General features: G+C 39.9%; 1 protein-coding gene across 1 annotated transcript in view; it reads right to left on the bottom strand.

Annotated features, from left to right (window-relative positions):
- DNAH7 (dynein axonemal heavy chain 7) overlaps window positions 1–18715 on the bottom strand; it is a 245609-nt gene extending 226894 nt beyond the window's left edge. Inside the window, exons 1-2 of the mRNA XM_029225556.1 lie at window positions 18678–18715; window positions 12717–12779 (exon numbers count right to left, since the gene is read on the bottom strand). Of these exons, the coding sequence (XP_029081389.1) occupies window positions 12717–12779; window positions 18678–18692 (78 nt within the window). The 5' untranslated portion in view covers window positions 18693–18715. The remainder of the gene's footprint in view (window positions 1–12716; window positions 12780–18677) is intronic.
- Between the last annotated feature and the right edge of the window lie 7460 nt (window positions 18716–26175).

Raw genomic sequence — 26175 nt, 5'->3', positions numbered from 1 at the left:
GCCTGTGACGTGTGGCCCAGTGACAGACACCCTCCAGCAGGGTTGCCTGTGGGCACCTTCCCAGCCTGTGATGTGTGACCCAGTGACAGACACCCTCCAGCAGGGCTGCAGGTTTCACGGGCATCCCGAAGGACAGCTTCCCAGAAAGTTTCCCTTACATCACAGAGGGAGACTTTCAAACTCTTCAGCACGCAAGCAAGGTGGTTTTCTCACCTACCAGCCCAAGCCTGCAACACCTCAGCAAACATCTTTGCCATCCAGGTGGGCCACAGCCATTCCCTCTCCAAGGGGTCTTAATCCAGGCTTTGGAGAAGAAATGTATCTTCCAAGTTTCTTCCTCGAGCACTCTCCCTTACTCCTAAAGGGAATGGCTACTTCTTATGTCTGCTAACCCTGTATTTTTTTTAAGCTACATTGTCCAAAACAGCATCCATTAGCCACCTGTAGCTACTGACCACTATGAAGTGAGATGTGTTTCAGTGTAAAATATGTACTAGATTTTGAAGACTTAGTACAAAATACAAAAAATTTAAATTATCTTGCCAGTCTTTATACTGATTAAAATATATATTGATTACATTGTGTGCTGTGTATTGTTTTAAGAAATTTACATGAATTATCTCATTCAGTTCTCTTTACAACTCTGTGAGGTCAGCAGTACACCACTTTTGTTCCTACTGTATACATGATGACTTTTTATATGAGATACTCTCTACCCACACAAAGCATACATTCCAGTCAATATTTTTTTTACAATCTTTACTGAGGTATAATTGCTTTACAATGTTGCGTTAGTTTCTGCTGTATAACAAAGTGAATCAGCTATACATATACATATATCCCCATATATGTGGGGATATATGTGCCCTCCCTCTTGTGTCGCCCTCCCACCCGCCCTATCCCGCCACTCTAGGTGGTCACAAAGCACTGAGCTGATCTCCCTGTGCTATGTGGCTGCTTCCCACTAGCTATCTATTTTATATTTGGTAGTGTATATATGTCCATGCCACTCTCTCACTTCGGCTCAGTTTACCCTTCCTCCTCCCCATGTCCTCAAGTCCATTTGCTACGTCTGCATCTTTATTCCTTTTCTGCCCCTAGGTTCTTCAGAACCTTTTTTTTTTTTTGAGATTCCATATATAGGTGTTAGCATACGGTATGTTTTTCTCTTTCTGACTTACTTCACTCTGAATGACAGACTCTAGGTCCATCCACCTCACTACAAATAACTCAGTTTCGTTAATTTATATGGCTGAGTAATATTCAATAGTATATATGTGCCATGTCTTCTTTATCCATTCATCTGTCGATGGACACTTAGGTTGTTTCCATGTCTTGGCTATTGTAAATAGTGCTACAATGAATACTGTGGTACATGACTCTTTTTGAATTATGGTTTTCTCAGGGTATATGCCCAGTAGTGGGATTGCTGGGTCATATGGTAGTTCTATTTTTAGTTTTTTAAGGAACCTCCATACCATTCTCCATAGTGGCTGTATCAATTTACATTCCCACCAACAGTGCAAGAGGGTTCCCTTTTCTCCACACCCTCTCCAGCACTTACTTTTTGTAGGTTTTTTTGATGATGACCGTTCTGACTGGTGTGAGGTGATACCTCATTGTAGTTTTGATTTGCATTTCTCTAATGATTAGTGATGTTGAGCATCTTTTCACGTGTTTGTTGGCAATCTGTATATCTTCTTTGGAGAAATGCCTATTTAGGTCTTCTGCCCATTTTTGGATGGGGTTGTTTGTATTTTTGACATTGAGCTACATGAGCTGCTTGTATATTTTGGAGATTAATCCTTTGTCAGTTGCTTCGTTTGCAAATATTTTCTAACATTCTGAGGGTTGTCTTTTTGTCTTGTTTGTGGTTTCCTTTGCTGTGCAAAAGCTTTTAGGCTTCATTAGGTCCCATTTGTTCATTTTTGCTTTTATTTCCATTTCTCTAGGAGGTGGGTCAAAAAGGAGGTGGATCTTGCTGTGATTCATGTCATAGGGTGTTCTGCCTATGTTTTCCTCTAAGAGTTTGATAGTGTCTGGCCTTGCCTTTAGGTCTTTAATCCATTTTGAGTTTATTGTTGTGTATGGTGCTTAGGGAGTGTTCTAATTTCATTCTTTTACATGTAGTTGTCCAGTTTTCCCAGAAGCACTTACTGAAGAGGCTGTCTTTTCTCCATTGTATATTCTTGCCTCCATTGTCAAAGATAAGGTGGTCATATGTGCATGGGTTTATCTCTGGACTTTCTATCCTGTTCCATTGATCTATATTTGTTTTCGTGCCAGTACCATACTGTCTCGATTACTGTAGCTTTGTAGTATATTCTGAAGTGAGGGAGCCTGATTCCTCCAGCTCTGTTTTTCTTTCTCAAGATTGCTTTGGCAATTCGGGGTCTTTTGTGTTTCCATACAAATTGTGAAATTTTTTGTTCTACTTCTGTGAAAAATGCCATTGGTAGTTTGATAGGGATTGCATTGAAACTGTAGATTTCTTTGGGTGGTGTAGTCATTTTCACAATGTTGATTCTTCCAATCCAAGAACATGGTATATCTCTCTCCATCAATTTGTATCATCTTTAATTTCTTTCATCAGTGTCTTATAGTTTTCTGCATACAGGTCTTTTGTCTCCTTAGGTAGGTTTATCTCTAGGTATTTTATTCTTTTTGTTGCAGTAGTAAATGGGAGTGTTTCCTTAATTTCTCTTTCATATTTTTTGTCATTAGTGTATAGGAATTCAAGAGATTTCTGTGCATTAATTTTGTATCCTGCTACTTTACCAAATTCATTGATTTAGCTCTAGTAGTTTTCTGGTAGCATCTTTAGGATTATCTGTGTATGGTATCAGGTCATCTGCAAACAGTGACAGTTTTACTTCTTCTTTTCCTATTTGGATTCCTTTTATTTCTTTTTCGTCTCTGACTGCTGTGGCTAAAACTTCCAAAACTATGTTGAATAACAGTGGTGAGAGTGGACAAACTTGTCTTGTTCCTGGTCTTACAGGAAATGGTTTCAGTCTTTCACCATTGAGAATGATGTTGGCTGTGGGTTTGTCATATATGGCCTTTATTATGTTGAGGTAAATTCCCTCTATGCCTACTTTCTGGAGAGTTTTTATCATAAACTGGTGTTGAATTTTGTGAAAAGCTTTTTCTGCATCTATTGAGATGATCATATGTTTTTTCTCCTTCAGTTTGTTAATATGGATTATCACATTGATTGATTTGTGTATATTGAAGAATCCTTGCATTCCTGGGATAAATCCCACTTGATCCTGGTGTATGATCCTTTTAATGTGCTGCTGGATTCTGTTTGCTAGTATTCTGTTGAGGATTTTTGCATCTATGTTCATCAGTGATACTGGCCTGTAGTTTTCTTTTCTTGTAACACCTTTGTCTGGTTTTGGTATCACGGTGATCATGCCCTGGTAGAATGAGTTTGGGAGTGTTCCTCCCTCTGCTATATTTTGGAAGAGTTTGGGAAGGATAGCTGTTAGCTCTTCTCTAAATATTTGATAGAATTTGCCTGTGAAGCCATCTGGTCCTGGGCTTTTGTTTGTTGGGAGATTTTTAATCACAGTTTCAATTTCAGTGCTTGTGATTGGTCTGTTTATATTTTCTATTTCTTCCTGGTTCAGTCTCAGAAGGTTGTGCTTTTCTAAGAATTTTTCCATTTCTTCCAGGTTGTCCATTTTATTGGCATAGAGTTGCTTGTGGTAATCTCTCATGATCCTTTGTATTTCTGCAGTGTCAGTTGTTACTTCTTTTTCATTTCTATTTCTGTTGATTTGAGTCTTCTCCCTTTTTTTCTTGATGACTGGCTAATGGTTTATCAATTTTGTTTATCTTCTCAAAGAACCAGCTTTTAGTTTTACTGATCTTTGCTGTCGTTTTCTTCATTTCTTTTCCATTTATTTCTGCTCTGATCTTTATGATTTCTTTCCTTCTGCTAACTTTGGGTTTTTTTGTTCTTCTTTCTCTAATTGCTTTAGGTGTAAGGTTAGGTTGTTTATCTGAGATGTTTCTTGAGGTAGGATTGTACTGCTATAAACTTCCCTTTAGAACTGCTTTTGGTGCATTCCATAGGTTTTGGGTTGTCATGTTTTCATTGTCATTTGTTTCTAGGTATTTTTTGACTTCCTCTTTCATTTCTTCAGTGATCTCTTGGTTATTTAGTAGTGTATTATTTAGCCTCATGTGTTTGTATTTTTACAGTTTTTTTCCTATAAAAAGAACTTACACCGCAGAACTACAAAGGATAAGAGATTACTATGAACAGTTTTATGCCAATAAAATGGACAATCTAGAGGAAATGGAGAAATTCCTAGAAAGTGCAATCTCCCAAGACTGAATCAGGAAGAAATAGAAAATAGAAACAGACCAATTACCAGTAATGAAACTGAATCAGTAATAAAACAGACTTACTCTCAACAAACAAAAGTCCTGGACCAGACTGCTTCACAGGTTAATTCTACCAAACATTTAAAGAAGAGTTAGCACCTATCCTTCTCAAACTATTCCAAAAAAATGCAGAGGAAGAAACATTCCCAAACTCATTCTATGAGGCCACCATCACCCGGATACCAAAACCAGACAAAGATACCACAAAAAGAAAAAATACAGGCCTATATCACTGATGAACATAGATGTAAAAATCCTCATCAAAATATTAGCAAACCAAATTCAACAATACACTAAAAGGATCACACACCATGATCAAGTGGGATTTATCCCAGGGATGCAAGGATGGTTGAATATTTGCAAAAATCAACCTACATGATATACCACATTAACAAATTGAAGAATAAAAACCATATGATCATCTCAATAGATGCAGAAAGTCTTGGACAAAACTCAACATCCATTTATGACAAAAACTCTCAACAAAGTGGGTGTAGAGGGAATATATCTCAACATAATAAAGGCCACGTATGATAAGCCCACAGCTAACAACATACTCAACAGTGAAAAGCTGAAAGCACTTCCTCTAAGATTAAGAAAAAGACAAGGTTGTCCAGCCACTCCACTTTTATTCCACATAGTATTGGAAGTCCTAGCCACAACAATCAGACAAGAAATTAAAGAGATCCAAATTGGAAAGGAAGAAGTGAAACTGCCCTGTTTGCAGGTGAGATGATACTATATATAGAAAATCCTAAAGATGCTACCAACAAATTACTAAAACTCATCAATGAATTTGGTAAAGTTGCAGCATACAAAATTGATGTACAAGAATCTGCTGTGTTTCTATACACTAAAAACAAACTATCAGGGCTTCCCTGGTAGCGCAGTGGTTGAGAGTCCGCCTGCCGATGCAGGGGACACGGGTTCGTGCCCCGGTCTGGGAAGATCCCACATGCCGCTGAGCGGCTGGGCCCGTGAGCCATGGCCGCTGAGCCTGCGTGTCCGGAGCCTGTGCTCCGCAACGGGAGAGGCCACAACAGTGAGATGCCCGCATACCTCAAAAAAAAAAAAAAACTATCAGAAAGAGAAATTAAGGAAACAATCCCTTTACCATGCAACAAAAAATAAAATATACAAGAATAAATATAAGGTAAAAGACTTGTACTTGGAAAACTATAAGACACTGATGAGAGAAACTGAAGACAATACAAAGAAATGGAAAGATATACCATGCTCACGTGTGTAGCTGAACCAAACTGACTCCATTCTGTCAGCTCTATCTTAGGCCCACTGTCCTATCCCCTCCTCCTTATGCATGACTGAGCCTTAGCCTAACACACAAGGAATGTGCCCAAGCCAGATGAATTCCCATTCAACTTTCACCCTTGCCTTCATCTGATACCTAAAAACCAGAAGCGTGCCTTTTGCTGATGCAGATGGTTAATGGTCATGAGACATCCAGGGGAAGGAAAAAAAAACCCTGTTCCCATCCGTGTGGACATGCTTCTCCCTAGTAGTCAGATTCTATTTTTAGCTTTGACCCCTTTAAATTCCCCTGCACCCCTTTCAGCGGTGCTAAGTGCAGCTGTGAAGGCAGATCATGTGTCCACCCAATCCTTCCTGCCTAAGTTACCCACAATACATTTCCTAATTGTTCTTTATGAAGTTGCTCACCTCATTTTTCAGTCTCTAAGTTCCTTCTCAGTTTGGAAGACATTATTCAATATCTCTGACTACCAACATCAGGGATTAGAAGACTCACTACTGTTAAAATGGTCATATGACCCAAGGCAATCTACAGATTCAGCGCAATCCCTATTAAAATACCAATGGCATTTTTCACAGAACTAGAACAGAGCTAAAATTTGTATGGAAACACAGAAGACCCTGAAGAGCCTTTTTATCTTGTTATCTCAAGATAACAATCTTGAGAAAGAGAACAAAGCTAGACGTATCACACTCCTTTATTTCAAACTGTATTATAAAGCCACAGTAATCAAAAACAGACACACAGATCAATGGAGCAGAATAGAGCACTCAGAAATGAAACCACATTCATACAGTCAATTAATCTATGACAAAGGAGGTAAAAATCTACAATAGGGAAACATAGGCTGTTCAATAAATGGTATTGGGAAACTGGACAGCTACATGCAAAAGGATCAAACAGGACCACTTTCTCACACCATATTAAAAAAATAAACTCAAAATGGATTTAGGACGTCAATGTAAGATCTGAAACCATAAAACTTCCAGAAGAAAACACAGGCACTATGCCCTTTGACATCAGTCTTAGCGATTTTTTTTTTTTTTTTCTTTTTGCAGTACGTGGGCCTCTCACTGTCGTGGCCTCTCCCGTTGCGGAGCACAGGCCCCGGACACGCAGGCTCAGCGGCCACGGCTCACAGGCCCAGCCGCTCTGCGGCATGTGGGATCTTCCCGGACCGGGGCACGAACCCACGTCCACTGCATCGGCAGGCGGACTCTCAACCACTGCACCACCAGGGAAGCCGGTGATATTTTTTTTTGCTATATCTCCTCAGGCAAGGGAAACAAAAACAAAAATAAATAAATGGGGCTACATCAAACTAAGAAGCTTTTGCAAGGCAAAGGAAACTATCAGCAAATGAAAAACCACCTACTGAACGGGAGAAGGTTTTCAAAGGACATATCCAATAAGGGGTTAATACTCAAAATATACAAGGAACTCACAAAACTCAATGTTAAGAAAACAAATAACCCAACTTTTAAAATGGGCAGAAGACCTGAATAAACATTTTTCCAAAGAAGACATACAGATGGCCAACAGGCACATGAAAAGATGCTGAACATCACTAATCATTAGAGAAATGCACATCAAAACCACAAGGAGATCACCTCACACCTGTCAGAATGGCCACTGTCAAAAAGGACAAAATTCACAAAGAAAAAAATTTTCTCCTGTTTCTTCAGTGTATCTATATGAGACGATGAATATTCACTAAACCTATTGTGGTAATCATTTCATGATGTATGTATGTCAAATCATTATGCTGTACATCTTAAACTTATACAGTGCTGTATGTCAATTATATCTCATTAAAACTGGGGTGGGGGAATAGCAAGTGTTGGTGAGGGTGTGGAGAAAAGGGAGCCCTGGTGCAATGCTGGTGGGAATGTAAATTGGTACAGCCACTATGGAGAACAGTATGGCGATTCCTCAAAAAATTAAAAATAGAACTATCATACAATTTAACAATTCCACTCCTGGGTATTTAGCCAAAGAAAATGAAAACACTAATTTGAAAATATATGCACCCCTATGTTCACTGCAGCATTATTTACAATAGCCAAGATATGGAAGCATTCCACGTGCACATCAATAGATATATGGATAAAGAAAATGTGGTATATGTAAATACAATGGAATATTACTCAGCTGTAAAAAGCACGAACTCTTGCCATTTGTGACAACATAAATGGACCTACAGGGCATTAAGCTAAGTGAAATAAGTCAGACAGGAAAAGACAAATACCATATGATTTCACTTATTTGTGGAGTCTAAAAAATAAATGAACAAACATGACAAAACAGAAACAGAGTCATTGTACACAAACAGGTGGTTGCCAGAGGGGAGGTGGGGTGCAAGGATGAGAGAAACAGGTGAGGGAGATTAAGAGGTACAAACTTCCAGATATAATTTTATATCTGTGACTTTATAGTCACAGATATAAAATGTACAGTGAGGGGAATATAGTCAATAATTATGTAACATCTTTATATTGTAACAGGCGGTAACTGACTTGTGGTGATCAGTTTGAAATGTATAGAAATATCGAATCACCGTATTATGCACCAGGAACTAACAGTGCTGTATTAAATAGGTCAATTGTACTTTACAATAGAAAAAGAGATCAGATTTGAGCTTATCAGAATCTGGGGGTAGGTAGTCTAAAGGTACAAACTTCCAGTTATAAGGTAAATAAGTATTAGGGATGTAATGTACAACATAATAAATATAATTCACACTGCTGTATGTTTATTATAGGAAAGTTGTGGAGTTCTCAGCCCAAAGAAAAAGTATTTTTTGTATTTCTTTAATGTTGTATCTATGAGACAATAATGTTCACTAAACCTCCTGTAGTAATCATGATGTGTGTTAAGTCAAATCGTTATGTTGGACACTTTAGATTTACAGGGTTGTATGTCAATTATATCTCAATAAAATGGGAAGGGAAGAAGAGTGAAGGGAAAGAAAATTGCAATGAACTTCAGACAATACTTCCCAAAGTACAAACACCAAATTAGGTAAGTGTTTCATACATATACAGTGCTGTACCACAAACGGCTGTTTTCTTTAATCCCCAATGGACCACAGGGTACAAAGGGGGACATGAGCACAACGTTTTCAAGCTAAAAGTGTAGTAGGTGTTCTCAGAGTGGAAGGGCTTCCCTTTAGGGAGAATAAGGATGTGGCAAAGGCCTAATAAGAATGAAGCTGTAGGGCTTCCCTGGTGGTGCAGTGCTTGAGAGTCCACCTGCCGATGCAGGGGACACGGGTTCGTGCCCCGGTCCAGGAAGATCCCACATGCCGCGGAGCAGCTGGACCCGTGAGCCATGGCCGCTGAGCCTGCGCGTCCAGAGCCTGTGCTCCGCAACGGGAGAAGCCACAACAGTGAGAGGCCCGCGTACCGGAAAAAAAAAAAGAATGCAGCTGTAGATGATAGAAGGAAAGGGACATATGGTCCAAGTGCCCTAAAATTCTCATACCGTCATACAGAGGCAACTCAAATGAGGTCTACTGTAATGGAGCTGCTACAAATGTACAAAACACCTTGCTTAACCCAAGCCTTCGACACCGATTCCCACACACCTGACTTCTTAGGATCTCTACAGCACCCATTCTGCATGCTGAGCTGCCACCCCCAGTCTCATCAGCACCCTGGGTGGAGAAGGGTGGTGAGGGCCTGAATGCTTCCTCTATACCCTTCATATATATATATATATATATATATATATATATATATATATGTATTTATACATATATGAAGAGTTTATAAATAGTGGCCCCTGGCTAATCACAAACAGCAGCCACACGCAAGTCAGAACACCATCTAGCTAAGTAATGCTGATCTTCAATAAAACCAGGGGGTTGGGTTTTAAAGTGACATCGACATATTTTTAATGCTGATTAGCAATTCCATTTTAGTCTGTTTTCTCCCTTCAGGTGATGACAGACATATGCACTCCTTCCCTCTGCTTTGGAACTTCTGTGAGGCTGGACTAAGAATTCCATTGACTTTTCTATCAGAAAACTCTTGTTTCACTTCCTTTCACATCCTCTTGGCCTCACCTCTTGATTCCAGACGTGGCTGCAGTGAACAGTTCTGTGCTGGCTTCAATTCGGGTAGGAATGACAGGGTTTCCACTCAAGAAACTGTCTTTTGTTTTGTCCTGTGTGGCTTCTTTGATGCCACAGCATGGGACCCTCGGGGTAGCCCATTCTGCACTCACACGTGAGCAGCCAGAAATAGGTGGACGTTAACATCCTCAGGAGATAGGATGAGAGCTGACGGATAAATGCTACCACCCTGATCATCCTCAGGCAGATGATTCCAGGAAGCATTCAGAAGGCCCGGCAGGATCATTCCAGCTGCCCCGTACTGGCTTCTCCTCCTTCCTAGTTTTACTCTCCCAGATCCTTTACTCCTGCTTCCTGGGATCACCTCTCCAACTCTACACATGTCCTATTTTCAGGCTCTTCTTTCACAGGAAAACATCTAAAACACTTAAAAATCAGTGGTCTTCCATCCTTCCATCTCCCCTTTCATTCTTCCATTCTCATCTTTCTCCATAAAGGATTTCAGATTCGTGGGAGGGCTATGAGTGAGGTATGCAGGGTGAGAGTCAGGTCACCAGCTCTGAGAGGCTGGCAGCCACCAGTGCTGGGTCATCCTTGGTTTTAACAAGGATCACCTCTGGGAATACGAAGGTCTGTAATGAAAATCATTCTAGGCCTTCCAGGTAGAAAGGGCTTATATGTTCACATACTCACGTGGGCTTAGATGCCTGGGGGTTATTTTTTTCATCTAATTTCTGGGACCCAAATCCACCACTTTTTAAATGCCAATCTCAACTTCTGCCAGTTGTGAGAACTCCAAACCATGGGTCATCACAAAGTATGTTTAAAAACGCTGGATGTGTGCACCACGTAATACTAGAAGCTGACTTTGGAAAAAAGTGGGTGCTCTGCCAGAGACTACGAAGCAAGCGGTCTGTTCCTTTATGACCTGGGGTAGTCAGAGCAGCCCGCACTACCCAACCCACACTCACAGCACCTTTCTTCATTTAGTGAAAGAGTCTATTTCCATGGAAGCTATGAGGGCAGAACTGACTAAAGGACAAAAACAAACAAAAAAACTGTAGGTAACTTCAGTGTTTTCCAGAACCCTCCCCCTGAAAAAAAACCAAAACTGTGTGTTGCTAAAAATGGCCTGAAGGCTCCAATTCTGCCATTTGTTTTTCCAAACATTTACAACGCCCATTACTGAAGAACACACCAGTGTTTTACCAAAAATGTAAATAAATGCAATTATTACCCCTCCCCCCCAAATCTTAATTACTGCCGGAAAATATTATCCAAGTGCAAACCTTAACGTTCAAATGAATTTTTGTTTTAATTAATGGAATATGTTAAAAATTTCTTTCAAATATTATTTATCTTAAAAGACATAAAACTCAAATGATACGAAAGAAAGGTTGCAAGACAAAGTCAAATATGAGCACAGTATAAGGTTTAAATCAGCCAAATAAGCATTTTAAACAATTATTTGCCTCATGGGCTAGGAAGGATTATTCATCTCAGCCACTGAATATCTATTCAGTAAGTAAATTTAAATTTAGTTGTTATTTCTAAACCTATATACTAATAATATTTATTGCTAAACCTATACACTAATTTTTTTAACTAGTGGCAATTTTATTAAATTTGAAATTTTTTTAATTTTTAAAGAGAAAATTAAATGTCTATTCCATTTCATATCTTTGGCTCTTAACACAGAATACCTAAGACAGATATTTGCAGAACTAAAAAAGATGCTATGATTTCATTTCATAGAACATGGTGTGATAATCTTGGCATTATCGATAAAATAAGTTCACAATTAAAACGTGTACTTTGAAATGTTTAAGAGCATTCACCTGAACATTTTCATTGGAGTGTTTTTTTAATCTGAAAGAATCCTTAATTTCAAATTATTAGAAATCTACTCTGTATGAAGCCATTCATATTCCATTTCATAGTTCATTCTGAGCTTTTAAAATGTTTCAAAACAAATAATGTTTGCATTGAACCTCCATTTAAAATCAACTTCCAGGAATCACAAGAGTATAACTCAACAATATTAAACTCAACATAATTATTTGACAGTAAACTTTATTGCAGTAAAATCTAATTTGTCCAGCACTTGATCAACTGAAAATGTCAACTACCTCTTCCACAGGACAATGCTAATTTAACATCAAAATCATGAAAAAGGATGCCAAGATCTAAGAAATCTCCTGCAGCTAAAAGTGCTAGAAGAGACATCTCTTCAGAGATCAAATCAACTGTTGTCATCTCAAACTCAGAAACTGGGGCTCCAAGAGGTAAGTGACTCTGTAATAGTCACAGAGCCATTAGTGAAAAATCTGTAATCTAAGTCCTTGCTTCCTAACTCCAACACTACTTCTGCTAGGTCATCCTCAGAATTCTTTTATTCATAATACTCAAATATCCTGCACATACTAGGTAATTATAGCTTACAACTCCTTTATTAAGACAGTTATTTTTCCTAAGATATATACCTCATAGATGTTCTCCATCGGAAAAGAAATGGAGCACAGAAATTTATAATAAAAAATTCAGTATCTTGGGCTTCCCTGGTGGCTCAGCAGTTAAGAAACCGCCTGCCAATGCAGGGGACACAGGTTCGAGCCCTGGTCCGGGAAGATCCCACATGCCACGGAGCAAATAAGCCCATGTGCCATAAATACTGAGCCTGCGCTCTAGAGCCTGCAATCCACAACTACTGAAGCCCGTGTGCCACAACTACTGAAGCCCGTGTGCCTAGAGCCCATGCTCCGCAACAAGAGAAGCCACTGCAGTGAGAAGCACTCACACCGCAACGAAGAGTAGCCCCCACTCGCCGCAACTAGAGAAAGCCTGTGCACAGCAACAAAGACCCAATGCAGCCAAAAAAAATAAAAAAAAATTCAGTATCTTATTTGCAAGTTTGAAAACTAGTAAACAACATTATTACAAAAGCAATAAAATATGAGATATTTGGTAAATTACCGTAGACAACTGTGGTAAAAATCTGACTGGTATCTTGGATTTTTCTTTGCTGGGTGATTTATCCTGCATGAAAAAATACAAAAAAAAAAAAAAAAACCCAACCCAACACTGTTTACTCTGTTAATGCTAAAATTGACTCATTGAACCAAGTGTTACAGAGTGTCTAATATAAAGTAAAGCACATATCATCCAAAATATTCTAAAACATACTTTATGGATAGCATGATGTTGTATACAGAAAATCATAAGGCATCCACAAAAGATTAGAGCTAATGAAAGATCTCAGCAAGTTTGCAGGATTCAAGATTAATACACAAAAATTGTGTTTCTAGATGCTAACAATGAACAATCCAAAACTGAAATTAAGAAATTAATTTACAATAGCATAAGAAAGGATAAAATACTTAGGAATAAATTTAACAAAAAGACGTGCAAGACTTGTATGAAAGCTATAAAACATTATTGAAAGAAATTAAAGAAGACCTTAATAAATGGAAAGACACCCCATGCTCATGGATTGGAAGACTAATATTGTTAAAATGCAATACTCTCCCCTCAAAATAACCTACAGATTCAACACACCCTCTCTCAAAATCCCAGATGCTTAGTTGTAGAAATTAACAAGATGATCATAAAATTCACATGGAAACGTAATGGACCCAGAATAGCCAAAAGATCTTGAAAAAGAACAAAGTTGTCAGACTCACACTTTCAGATTTCATGACTTACTACAAAACTACAGTAATGAAGACTGTGTAAGGATAAACATATAGATCTATAGATCAAAGGAACAGAATTGGGAGTTCAGAAATAAACCCATACATTTATGGGTGATCAATTTTTGACAAGAGTGCCAAGACAGTTCAGTGAGGAATTGGTCATATCTTCTTCTAGGAATTTATCTAACAAGTGTCCATTCACTTAGCCCCCACCTCCTTTCTCCATGGCTAAAACTTCATTTTTTTTCCAGAATGCTCCACTTCCTAAGGTGACAATGTATTCAGGTTAATGCATCCTCAAGTCACTGTAAGTAACATATACTTTTTAGCAGCAACTTTCAGGGAAAAGTGCTGATACTTCGAGTAGAGGATGATTCCATGGTAGGAATTCCACCTAGGTAAGAGGAAGCACTGTTGACAATAATGCTTTGTTCTATAAAGCAGATTATAAATCGTTCTTTTTGCCAATTGTCAATTTATTACCTCTCAGCTCCAAGTCTACCCTTTTTGCCCCCTTTGTGATTGGGCAGGACTCTATAACATTTCTCCTTTGCCAACCAGCATTAATATTATAAAGGGTGCCAAAACAACACTGTGAGAGGAAAGGACTCTCTTCCTGTTTCCAGGGCTTTTTGTCATTGCTTCCATGGTGTGGCTGCCAGCAGTCAGCATGCTTGCCTGTGGGCACCTTCCCAGCCTGTGGTGTGTGGCTGACCCAGTGACAGACACCCTCCAGCAGGGTTGCATCCCTAAGGGCAGCTTTCCAGAAAGTTTCCCTTACATCATAGAAGGAGACTTTCTTTCAAACTCTTAAGCATGCAAGCAAGATGGTTTTCTCACTTCCCACGTTGATACTTTCCTGATTTTCACAGCTGTATAGTACTCTAATGTATGAATATGATGTGATTCATCCATTCCATTCTCCTGTAAATTAACATTTAGCTTATTTTCAATGTTTCTCTATTACAAAAGATGTTCCAATAAACATCTTTGGTCATATGTTTTAGTATACACACAATTTTACTTCACACACACATATATACTATACAGTGTGTATATAATACACATATATTACACATGTGAGTATGTAAATATCTCTTTTGTCCCTTTAATTCCATTGGTATATTTGTCTATCTGTAAACAAATTGTATGACATTGTCTAAATTACTATGACTTCACAATAGGTCTTGAAATCTGTAAGGCGATTCTCTCCACCTTAGTATTCTTAAAAATTATTATATACAATCTTGACCTTTTCTCTACCACGTGAATTTTAGGATCCACATTGCATGAAACTTTGGGGGATTTTGACAGAAACACACTGAATGCCTAGAATAATCTGGAGGAAATTGATATTGTTATGATATTGACTTCTTCATGAATACAATATATTTCTTTATTCACATCCTTGGAGTGTATCCTTCAAAAACTTTTTGTAATATTCTTCATAAGGGTGTACACATCTTTTTTTTTTTTTTTTTTTTTTTGCGGTACACGGGCCTCCCACTGTTGTGGCCTCTCCCGTTGCGGAGCACAGGCTCCGGACACGCAGGCTCAGCGGCCATGGCTCACGCGCCTAGCCGCTCCGCGGCACGTGGGATCTTCCCGGACCAGGGCACGAATCCGTGTCCCCTGCATCGGCAGGCAGACTCTCAACCACTGCGCCACCAGGGAAGCCCTGTACACATCTTTTGTTAGACTTATTCTTAGGTATAAAGAATTTTGAGTGAAAAATGCATTACAGGATCTGAACAACTGACTTACCAACTTTTAATCCCAACTAATTTGTAAACAGGGAAATGTCCATGAAGGCTCCATCTACATATAATAATTTCTGTGATGGTTATTCTTTGTTTGCCCCAATCCAGTCTCCATGTTTTCCTTCCTGCTCTGTGCCTAGAAGGTTGACTTCTGTAGACAGGCAGCACCTGGCTTCCCAGCCCTCTGGCTTCTGCTGGGGATTAAGCAATGAGAGGCACCTGTAGGAGACTAGACAGGATGAAGGGAGAGAGCTTTGGATATTTCTCTCCTAGTCTCCCTGTTTCCCACAGTTCTGATAGTGGCTAAATTGTTCCAGAGCTCAGCTGCTGTCAGGAAGCTACCATTCCAAGCCTCCAGCTCTCACCAAGTTCTGAGAACCGGGTTCAATTTCTTTGACCCGTCAGGCCTAGGAATGGCAACGACTTCCTGTTATTAGTCCTTAGGTGCATCCTCATCCCTGTTGGTTTCTTCTCTTAACCTTGCCCACACCTCTCCAAACGGTCTTTTCATAGGTTTTCTTCAATTTAATCCTCTTAAGCATGCCATCTGTTTTCTGTTGGGATCCTGAGTAATATAATTTTACATTACCAGAATTAAAACTGCTAAAGAGTCAAGGTCTTCCCTGAGTACTCTGGCTTGGCACTTAGTTTTTATTTCACTGATTTTCAACTACTTGTCTATTGGAAGGGATATTTGAAACCTGGTATAATCCAAATTTAACTGTTCTGATGAAATGACCAGAATCTATGAATGTGTCTGGTTAAAATCAACAATAATCCTGAAGTTGTCTGATTAAATCAACAACCAACTCTCAAAATTTAATAGGGTTGATTTAAATATAGTCATCATATGTTCTGAGTTATGGTTGTTAAAATTACCACCACGCTGTTGGCCTCATACCCAACTGTTTTCGCTCTGATCTCCTTTTTAAGCAATAACATCAAGGAGACAGGATGAAGGAAAACAGAATGAGCATCATATAAATGCAAAACTACTTAATTTAACAGCTAGAAAATGCGCTAAGGTAGAGATAAGCTGACAGCTTTTCCCTCTTCTCTGCCCACAATCTGTAGTGGATTTTGTGGGGAGCTTCGTGCTCTTTGGATATCTGTATTTTTAAACCTCTGAAAGTTCTTCAACTGAAACTCAAAAAGCCTTATGTTTTAACTAATTTTAAAAATGAAAGAAGCAGTTCCAAGAGATTTTTCTTTTAAATACCTAATTTAAGAGTTCAAATTGCTATTCCTGAAAAATGCCATGTCACTCTAAACCTTCCACTATTGAGATGAATATATTAAAATCTCCTTCAGCAAATATGATTTTACCACCTGCTTACTTTTTCAAACTAAATGAACACATAAGTAAATGTCACATCAAAATGTTATTTCCAAAAGTTTAATCCATTCTGTTTGTTTCAGGTTAAAATATAAAAACTTTCACCCTTTCAAAAGGAAAACTACACTCAAAATTAGCATAAATGAAAGTATCAAGAGTTTTAAAATTACAAGTCAACAAAAGCAGCCAGAGAGAGACCTCTACTGTTTAAAAATAGTATGTAGAAAATGTAAATAGTCCTAAATGGGCTCATGCCCATTCTTTCAAGATCCCACTGCCTTTTTAGTAACAGAGGTTCCTTTGGGGTGGGGGCGTGTAATTTCCAAACATCACTTTTATTAAGATAAAGTGAAACTTAAAACTTGACTGCCAATAGGTTTTTAGTGGACGCTTTTCAGTTATAAATTCGTCAATTTGGGCTTTGTGAAACAACAGCTATTCAGAAATACCACTGCAAATATGGTAAAGGCATATTTTAAATTTCAACACCACAGCACATGATTCAAAAGCAGGTCAAAGACTGATGTGGGCATCAAGAAAATAAGTTATTTTTGATTAATTAATGAATTAGGGTTTTGACATTTTCAGTTAGTAATCTACAACTCAATGTTACTTTTAATCTTCTTTCCACAGTAAACTCTAACACTACCAAAGAAATTATGAAGCTTGAAAAAGAAAAGATTATAGTTTAGTGTCAAACCAAGAAGCTAAGCAAAATCTACAGGCTTAAAAGCAACTGTTTTCCATTCAGTACCAGGATGCTTAGGGGGCCTTTTCCATACAAATCTAGAGAGTTAGAGTTGTTTTCTAGCTAGCCCAGAATAATGCCCACACTTAACGTCTTCCCATTCTGTTCTGGCATTTAAAAGGTTGACCATTGTTCATTCCTTTTGTTTACAGTTACCCTTAAATTCAATAAAGAGTTCTAAAAAGTATCTACTACAACATATGTTACCGGTTCCCTTTGTCAGAAACACAGCAAGCCAAAACGCTGAGACATCCGAGGTTTGCAGCGAAGACAGGGCTTATTCACAAGGCAGCCAAGGAGAAGACAGACGAACAAATCTCAAATCTGGCTCCCGGAAGCCAAGGGGCTGGGGTACTTATGGGATAAGGAGTAACGCAGCAGGGCCGTCTGAGGCGTAGGGAGCGTGAGAAGCGTGGGGAGCGTGGGGAAAGGTGATTGGAAAAAGGTGTGGTAGGCGTGGTAATCACCCCTCTGCTCAGGTGTAACTAAGCTACAGGCCTCTAGTTTCAAAAATGCAGGCGCTTAACAGGATCTGAGGGTGGAGTTTTCAGCCCTCTGATGCCAAAAGGTCACCAAGCCATACTTGCATATGCCCAGTTGGAGGGTCAGGGAGCCTATGCAACCTTAACTAGCTCAGCCCCAGAGACACAGCTGACTCCAAGCTCCTGCAAAACAACTCCGGCAAACATCTTATTGTTTAGGCTCCATGTGGAGTGGAGGACCTGCAAGTCTTTTGTAGCAACAATTAAAAGCAAACTTGATTAGTGGAGGCCAGTGAAATGGATTTGACTAATGATGATTCCCCACGGTTTCATATGCATCTTTTGTTACATGCCATGGGGATGTTTTCCTAAGAAGAAATTCCACTTACCACTTACCAAACCCTTTCATGTGTGGTATGGTATGGCATGGTATCTTGTTTGAACTTTGTAATAACCTTAGAAAGGAGGAAAATTTGTTCTGATTCCTCCCCTTTGCATAAAAGAGAGAGAAGGTTTAGAAAAACCAAGTGATTTGCCCAAAGTCGCACCGCTAGGAAGGGGCTTATATTCCAACCCTAGAGCCCAAATCCAAGGCAACTCTCCACCGAGCTTCCCCCCAGACAAACACAGCCACCATTAGCACACTGGGGACACTCTAGGGCTGTAATTTAAACTGCAGGCGCTCTGCTCCACTGTGTTTGGTTGTTATGACAACACCAAGTACGAACGGTTGGGAAGAGAACATATAAAAGTTTTCACCGAAAACGCTCAGTATCCCAGATCATAAGTGGGATGAAAGAAGCTATACCCCGCGAGGCCACAACTGCGGAGTCCGGAAGACCTAGGCTTCCATCACTTTTGAAATACAAGGGAAGCTTCGCAGCCGGACGAGCCTGGCGAGGAGCCAACCTCTCACCTGCCGGCTGCTCATGGCTGTGAGGACTCGCTGGTGGCACCCGGTGGCCCCTGGACGCTCCTGCCCGGAGCCCCGAGGAACCGCTCGGACGAGAGATGCGGCGCCCGGGGACAAGGCAGTCTATGCTCCCTCAGCGCCGGGGCTGTCTAGCTTCCCGGCTGCGTTCGTTGCTAAGCAACAGGCCCGCGCAGGTTCCATTTCCGGTCATCTGTTGCTCCCGGGACAGCGCCCGGGAACTGGCAGTGCACTCCCGCGGGAGGCACTTTCCAGGGCGCTGGGTGGCGCCTGAGCCCGCGTGGTGCGTTAGCAGCGGGCGAGTAAATAGCTGAAGGCGGTGGGTGCTCTCCCTTCTGCCTTGAGTAAATACCCTTGGATTACTGACCGGTCACTTTTGCACCCTCCTAACTTAGCTGGGTGCTGCGGGTCCCTGCCTTAACTCCTATTTTCCTATTTAACTTTATCTGTGCCTAGGAGGTCTCAGAGGACTAGTGGAATGAAATGATTGCAGATTTCACTGCTTATGGGGGCAAGTGGAATTAGGAGAACAAAGCATGCAGAGCTTGGAACCAGTAAGCACCTTTCTCCTATTTTCCATGGGTTTCCAACTCACGTTCTTTCCTTGACTTTTCCCACACACTAGAAAACTATCCTTTAGAAGAATACCGGAAAAAGAAACTTCAAGAATTCATTTAAACCAACATTCCCGGATGGTCTACTGCATGAAGGGTGCTGTGCTAAGGGCTAGGCATACAAACCTGACCAAGATGCCATCCCTTCAGCACCGGCTAAGGGAGTATTCAAATAAGCAGTTAAAATGCGGTGCAGGCAACATGGGAAGGAGGATCCTCAGGAAGAACACAAAGCAGGAACTTAATTTCTCCTGGAAGATGTGGAAGTGATGTGAGATCTGAAGGAAGAAGACATGGCTGGACAATGTTGAAAGCAAGCAGATTATATATATAAAGGCCCTAGACAAGAATGGATGGCTGATGCAAGGATTAAAAGTAGTTCTGAAAGTTTGAAGAGCTGATTTACGTAAAGGGAGTTAAAGAAAATCTAGAGATGAAGCTGAGGTGACATGCAGGTGCTATATCTTAAAGGACCCTTTAAAACATGGTGTAATAGGGAAGAACAAATCTGACTCCATTCTGGATCTGTTTCTTTTACTTTAACCTTAGTATTCTATTGTTTTCACTACAAGTTAAGAATGTTGCCTAGGGCCTGAAATATACAGGACAGCCCATTCTCAAGGCTCTGACCTTTAAAGGTATAACACTTTTCCATTCATAGAGAGATTAAAAAGTTGAAGAACAGAGAATAACATTTGTCTTGTCAGAGGTTTACAGGAACATCATGACCTGACCTACCTGGACAGCTGCAAGAACAAAGGATTCCAACGCCAAGAAGTTGGCAACAACCAACTACACCCCCTCCCCTTTTACTATAAAAGAAGCCTGAATTCTAAGTTAGGTAAGACCGTTCTTTGGGACACTAGTCCACCACCTTCTCAGTCTGCTGGCTTTCCAAATAAAGTCACTATTCCTTGCCCCAACAACTTGTCTATTTATTGGCCTGTTGTTCTGCGAGCAGTATGAGCTTGGACTCGGTAACAATGGTATGGAGTTTAGACTTAAAGGGAAAATGATCTCCACTGAAAAGTGTTTTGTTCAGAAATTATAAGAGCCCATCCTAAAATTCACAGGGAATTTCAAGGGACCTAGAAGAGGCAAAACACTCTTGAAAAAGAACAAAGTTGAAGGACTCACAATTCCTGATATCAAAACTTAATACAAAGCTGCAGAATTAAAAACTGTCTTTTCAGCAAATGGAGTTGGGAAAACTGGAGAACCACATGTAAAAGAATGAAATTGGCCTAACACCATATACAAAAATTAACTAAAAATGGATTAAGTCCTAAACGTAAGAGCTAAAACTATGAAACTTTTAGAAGAAAACATAAGGGAAAAGCTTCGTAACATTGGATTTGGCAATGATTTCTTGGATATGACACCAATTGCATAAGCAACAAAAGAAAAAATAGACAAATTGGACTTCATCAAAATTTAAAACCTTTGTTCATCAAAGAACAGTGAAAAGGTAGCCCACAGAATGGGAGCAAGTATTTTGCAAATTACATATCTGATAGGGATTAATATCCAGGATATATCGAGACTTCCTAAAACTCAACAGTAACAAACAATCTGATTTTTAAAAATGGCAAAGGACTCAATAAGACATTTTCCCAAAAAAGATATACAAATGGCCTATGAGCATATGAAAAGATGCTCTACATCACTAATCATCAGGGATATGCAAATCAAAACCACAAGATACCATTTCACATCCACGAGAGTGGTTATTATTAAAAAGAGAAGCAATAAAAAGTGTTGATGAGGACATGGAAAAATTGGAACCCTCATACACTACTGATAGGAATGCAAAATGGTGCAGCCCTTATGGAAAACAATATTGCAGTTCCTTAAAAACTTAAAAATAGAATTACCGTTTGATCCAGCAATTCTATTGCTGGTATTTGCCCAAAAGAACTGAAAGCAGGAACACAAACATATTTGTACATCCATGTTTATAGCAGCATTATGCACAACAACCAAAAGCTAGAAGAAACCCAAGCACCCATCTAAGGATGAATGGATAAATAAAATACGGTAATACAATGGGAATTTTTTTCATAGTGTGCCTACTGGTATTTATTTATTTTTTAAAGTTATATAGGTGTATGAAAAACGCTCAAAATAGAACAAAATTTTACAAGAAATAAGTCTCCCACACCTGATCCATTTTTCACCTCCTCAGAGACAACCAGTGTTACTACTTTCTTTGGTAGACTCTAGAAATTTCCATACATAAATAGACATATATAGCTATCTCACTTATATAAATGTTTGCATACTACACAATCTATTCCGTAATGTGCTTTTCCTGTTCACAATATATCTCAGAGATGGATCCATATCATGCGCTTATTCTTTTTGACACTGGACAGTGTTCCACGGCAGATTCTCCACAATTTCTTAACCAGTTCATTATTGATGGGTACAATGGGAATATTATTCAGCCTTAAAAAGAAAGGAAGTTCTGACACACGCTACACCATGGATGAACCATAAAGGCATTATGCTAACTAAAATTAGTCAGTCACAGAGGAACAAATACTGTATGACTCTACTCACATGAGGTACATAGTCAAATTCATATAAACAGAATGGTGGTTGTCAGGGGTTGTGGGTAGGGAGGAATGAGATATTATTTTTCAAAGGGTACAGAGTTTCAGTTTTTGCAAGATGAAAAAATTCCAAAGATGAATGGCAGTGGTAGGTGCCCAACAGTGTGAATGTACTTAATGCCACTGAACTGTACACTTAAACATGGTTAAAACTGTAAACTTTATGTTATGTATATTTTACAATTAAAAAATTTTAAATTGTTTTTTTAAAAGAGAAAAACTAAAGCCAAATCATGAGGAGGAAGAGGAAGAATGACAGGATATTTCATTTTTTTTAATGATGCTTTATTAAACAATTGACTTGACAGAAATATTTGTTATATAAACTTAATTACTGAGAAGTTTCTTTTCTTCTTTGTTTCTTTTTTTTTTTTTTTTTTTTTGGCCACGCCGTATGGCATGCAGGATCTTAGTTCCCTGACCAGGGATCAAACCCGCGCCCCCTGCAGTGAAAGTCTTAACCATGGGACTATTATGAGAGTTCCGCAAGAGATGATGGTGGCTGGAACTGGGGTAGTGATGGAGGTAACAGAGATTCAAGAGATATTTAGGAGGTGGTTCCACTAGAATGTGGATGTTTAAAATGGAGAAATAAGGTTGAGGATCATTTTACTGCTTTGGATACCTGTATGAATGATGAGATAGAGAAAAGAGGAAGAGGAGTGGGCTTTAAAAAGAAAGCAATGAGTGTGGGACATGGCGACTGTGAGGTAACTACAACACATGTAAGTGCATATATGGCCAGTAGGTATTGTACATAGCAGTCAAAGCTCAGAAGATAAATTCTGACCTAAGGACATGGATTTGAGACTCACTAACATATAAGTGACATACAATCCATAAGCATAGATGAGATGGCTCAGGGAGTATGTAGAACAAGAAGAGAATCTAGTATAAAAAACAAACAATATTTGAAAGTTAGACAGAAGGGAACCCTGGAAGGAGAACTGAAAAGTGGCCAGAGACAATTGGGAACTGAGAGTATAGACCCATGGAAACCAAAGAAAACAATATTTCAAGAAGGAGAATTTGGTCAACACGGTCAAATGCTTCGGAACAGAGATTCAAAAGTATCCATTGGATAGAGCAATAAGGAAGTCACTGGTGAACGTGGCAAAGGGATTTCAGTACAATGAGGTAGGAGGATGTGGGCCAAGATACCAGAGGCTGGAGAATGAAGGGAGGGAGACTGCCAGTGTAGGCAAATCTTCAAAAGTATGGGTTATGGACAAGAGGGATGGAGTGGGGATTGAGGGGAGTCATGGATACAAAGACTTATTTTTCAAACAAGAGAGTTTTGCTTATGTTTATATGCAAATAGTAAGGGGGAGGATAAAGATGAAGGGAAAAGTTAAAAGGAGATAGGATTACTTCCAGATGAAGAGACACACTGTAGGGACACTCACAAAAGGAGGAAGAAAGATGCATGGAGATGTGGGTGTTGAGAAGTTTGCTGGTGTGTAGTCGGGGGCATTTCCAAAAATTGAGTATCATTTTCTCTGTGATGTAGAAAGCAAAATCACCTACTAAGAACTAGAGGGAAGGTAGGAGTCAGGGGTTAAAGGAAAATTTGAGCAGAACCAAGAAGTTTTGAAATGACTACTTGGCAGAAAAGGAGAGAGAACAGAAGTGATCAAGGAAATTTAGGAAAGGCCTAGATGAAGTTGAAGCCTCTGAATTAGTGGTGACAGAAATCTACACTCCAAACATGTTCAACAGACCAGGCTCAGGTTCAGAGAAGACCAACACACAGCACATTCCCCAGGCCGGTATGACAGCAGGATAACTGGTGGCTCACAGATAGACTAGAGAAAGAGGCAGACAGACCACTTCAGATTGGCAGGTGCCAGGTTTAATAAGCCAGGGAACTTACATACAAGACTTGTCTTGGGTACCTGCAAGATGCATACATCTCTGCACCCACCTGCCAGAATCTTCAAAGTTTATATGGAGGCATTAATGGAGTTCAGTCACATATGTGGTCCAGATGGTCTCAACAACACATTGCTCTATAAGGCTGTCTCTCTGGAAACAGCTCCCACTGTGAGAACAGAGGAGTGTATACTCCAAGGACTGGGGAGGGAATGGGGAGCCTCTGATTGCCCGGGTCCACCTTGTGGATCCACCAGCAGTCACATCCTCTCAATGACCTCCAACAACAACAGAGCAAGAGAATGGGGCATCTGGTAGGAGTGAAATTGAAATAAAGAATCTCAGAACCTAAAATCAGTAGAGGAAGAAAGGGCTGTTGAATGGGGTAGGTGGGGTCTTTGTGAGGGTAACACAATTGGAGGCTCTAACTATTAAAGCAGAAAGGATAAGAGTGAGGGTATTGACTCTGTGATTTCAGAAGTGGAGCAATTCCAGATGTTGACAAGGCACACAACTAGCTGTGGACATGGGTGACTAAAGTAAAGGACTTTGCCCATGGAAATTCAAGGAACTAAGTTGCTAAGGCTATGGCTGTTCCCGTGTATGCTGAAGTAGTGGAGTGGAGAGGACAGCCATGAGCTAAAGTCCTCAATGAATGAAGCAGGAGAAAAGGAGAGAAGATGCTATGAGCCTAAAATTAGTAAGAATTTTTTACTAGAAAACAGAGAATAAATGCTGAAGACCCCATCTCCTGAACTTGGAATGTGGAAGAATTGAAAATCCCACAGACCCTTCAGGGAGAGACAAACTTCAGTCAAAACCTGGAGCTAGGGGTAAGGTTCAGAGACTGAGGGGAAGAGGTAGAGTGCTTTCACAGCCCCAGGGCACAGTGAAAAGATCTGAAAGCCAGCAGAGTGCTGGAAGGTTGAGTCAACCAAAGAGAAGCAAAAAGCACCTAGAAAGTAAGACTCCGAGAAGCAAAAAAATGACCTTTAAGGGCTCACACCACTGGCAATAACCAGGAGATATAAAGCGGTTTCTGGTTTAGTGACTGCCCTACATGCTGCCAAAAGAACTAGTCCCAACAGCTCCCAGGTGTTAGAAGAAATTAGGGCTCTTGGTAGAAACCCAGCACCAACTGGATTGCTTCAGGAAGGGTACCTGTCCATATGAGCAGGCCAGCGAGAAACAGAAGGAGTCACAGCAACAGTCTAGACAGAGATGAGCCTGAAACAGTCAGCCATTCACCCTTTCCCCATCTGTGAACTTTCCTTCTTCAGTATTCTGCTGTCCCGCTCTCTGCTCACCACAACCTCAAAAGCCATAATTGAAATAAACTAGCAGCAGGGTACTCTGACTTTCTACATTGTCTCCATTTCTAGCTCCCCTTTGGGTCAATTTCTCATTTGCAGAATCCTGTTTCTAAATTTGTCTTCTGTAGTGCACCTTGCCAGCATTATGGAAGGAAAAATAATTTTATAAAAATTGGCAAAGACAGTTCTTTTGTATTTGTCAGTTACTGTGATCCCTGTCAAGCAAGAGGAATATGGCTCCAGGGGTTGAATTCCCATTGTAATTCTCATAGCAGTCAGTAATGTCACCAACCATACTGCGGCTGAGATATAATCCCTGTCCTCACCACTCAGGTTAAGGCAGGCTCAAAAACCTGACAAGAATCAATATATTTCAAAAAATATTAGGAATGAATTTTTTTTTTTTTTTTTGTGGTACTTGGGCCTCTCACTGTTGTGACCTCTCCCGTTGCGGAGCACAGGCTCCGGACGCACAGGCCCAGCGGCCATGGCTCACGGGCCCAGCCGCCGCGCGGCATGTGGGATCCTCCTGGACCGGGGCACGAACCCGCGTCCCCTGCATCGGCAGGCGGACTCCCAACCACTGCGCCGCCAGGGAAGCCCCAGAAATGAATTTTTGATTAGACATGTTGGATCACTGGATTGCTCAAGTTATAGAAAGACACTTTACTTCTCCTGCTATTTGTCTCCTTGAAAGACTGCATCATGAAATTACTCAGGGCTTAGTTTGGGTACCGTTATCTATATGCTTTTGACTTACTAATCTACAAATATGGAAATCCATTTTAAGAGAAACCACCTGGGAACAGAAACTGGTTACCTCAGTTAACCAAAGATGAAAGACCACATGGAGAACAGAAATTGACTTGTTGATATTTTGGTTCCCCGAGTGTCAAGGTCAGTTGCATTTATGATCTTGTATTTTCTTTGATGGTTTGGGTGTTTTTTGCTAAAATTTATTTTATTAGACACAAACCAAATGCTTCCTTAAGGACTGTATGCCCAAATTTGTGCTGAGCCTATGGGAATCTTTTATGAGAAGATATTTTATTTTCCTTTAAAATATATA

This window comes from Monodon monoceros, unplaced genomic scaffold (genome assembly GCF_005190385.1).
Source record: "Monodon monoceros isolate NGI ecotype Baffin Bay Population unplaced genomic scaffold, NGI_Narwhal_1 Super_Scaffold_16, whole genome shotgun sequence".
In the NCBI taxonomy this organism is placed as follows: domain Eukaryota; kingdom Metazoa; phylum Chordata; class Mammalia; order Artiodactyla; family Monodontidae; genus Monodon; species Monodon monoceros.
This window is presented reverse-complemented; position numbering and strand designations above follow the sequence as displayed.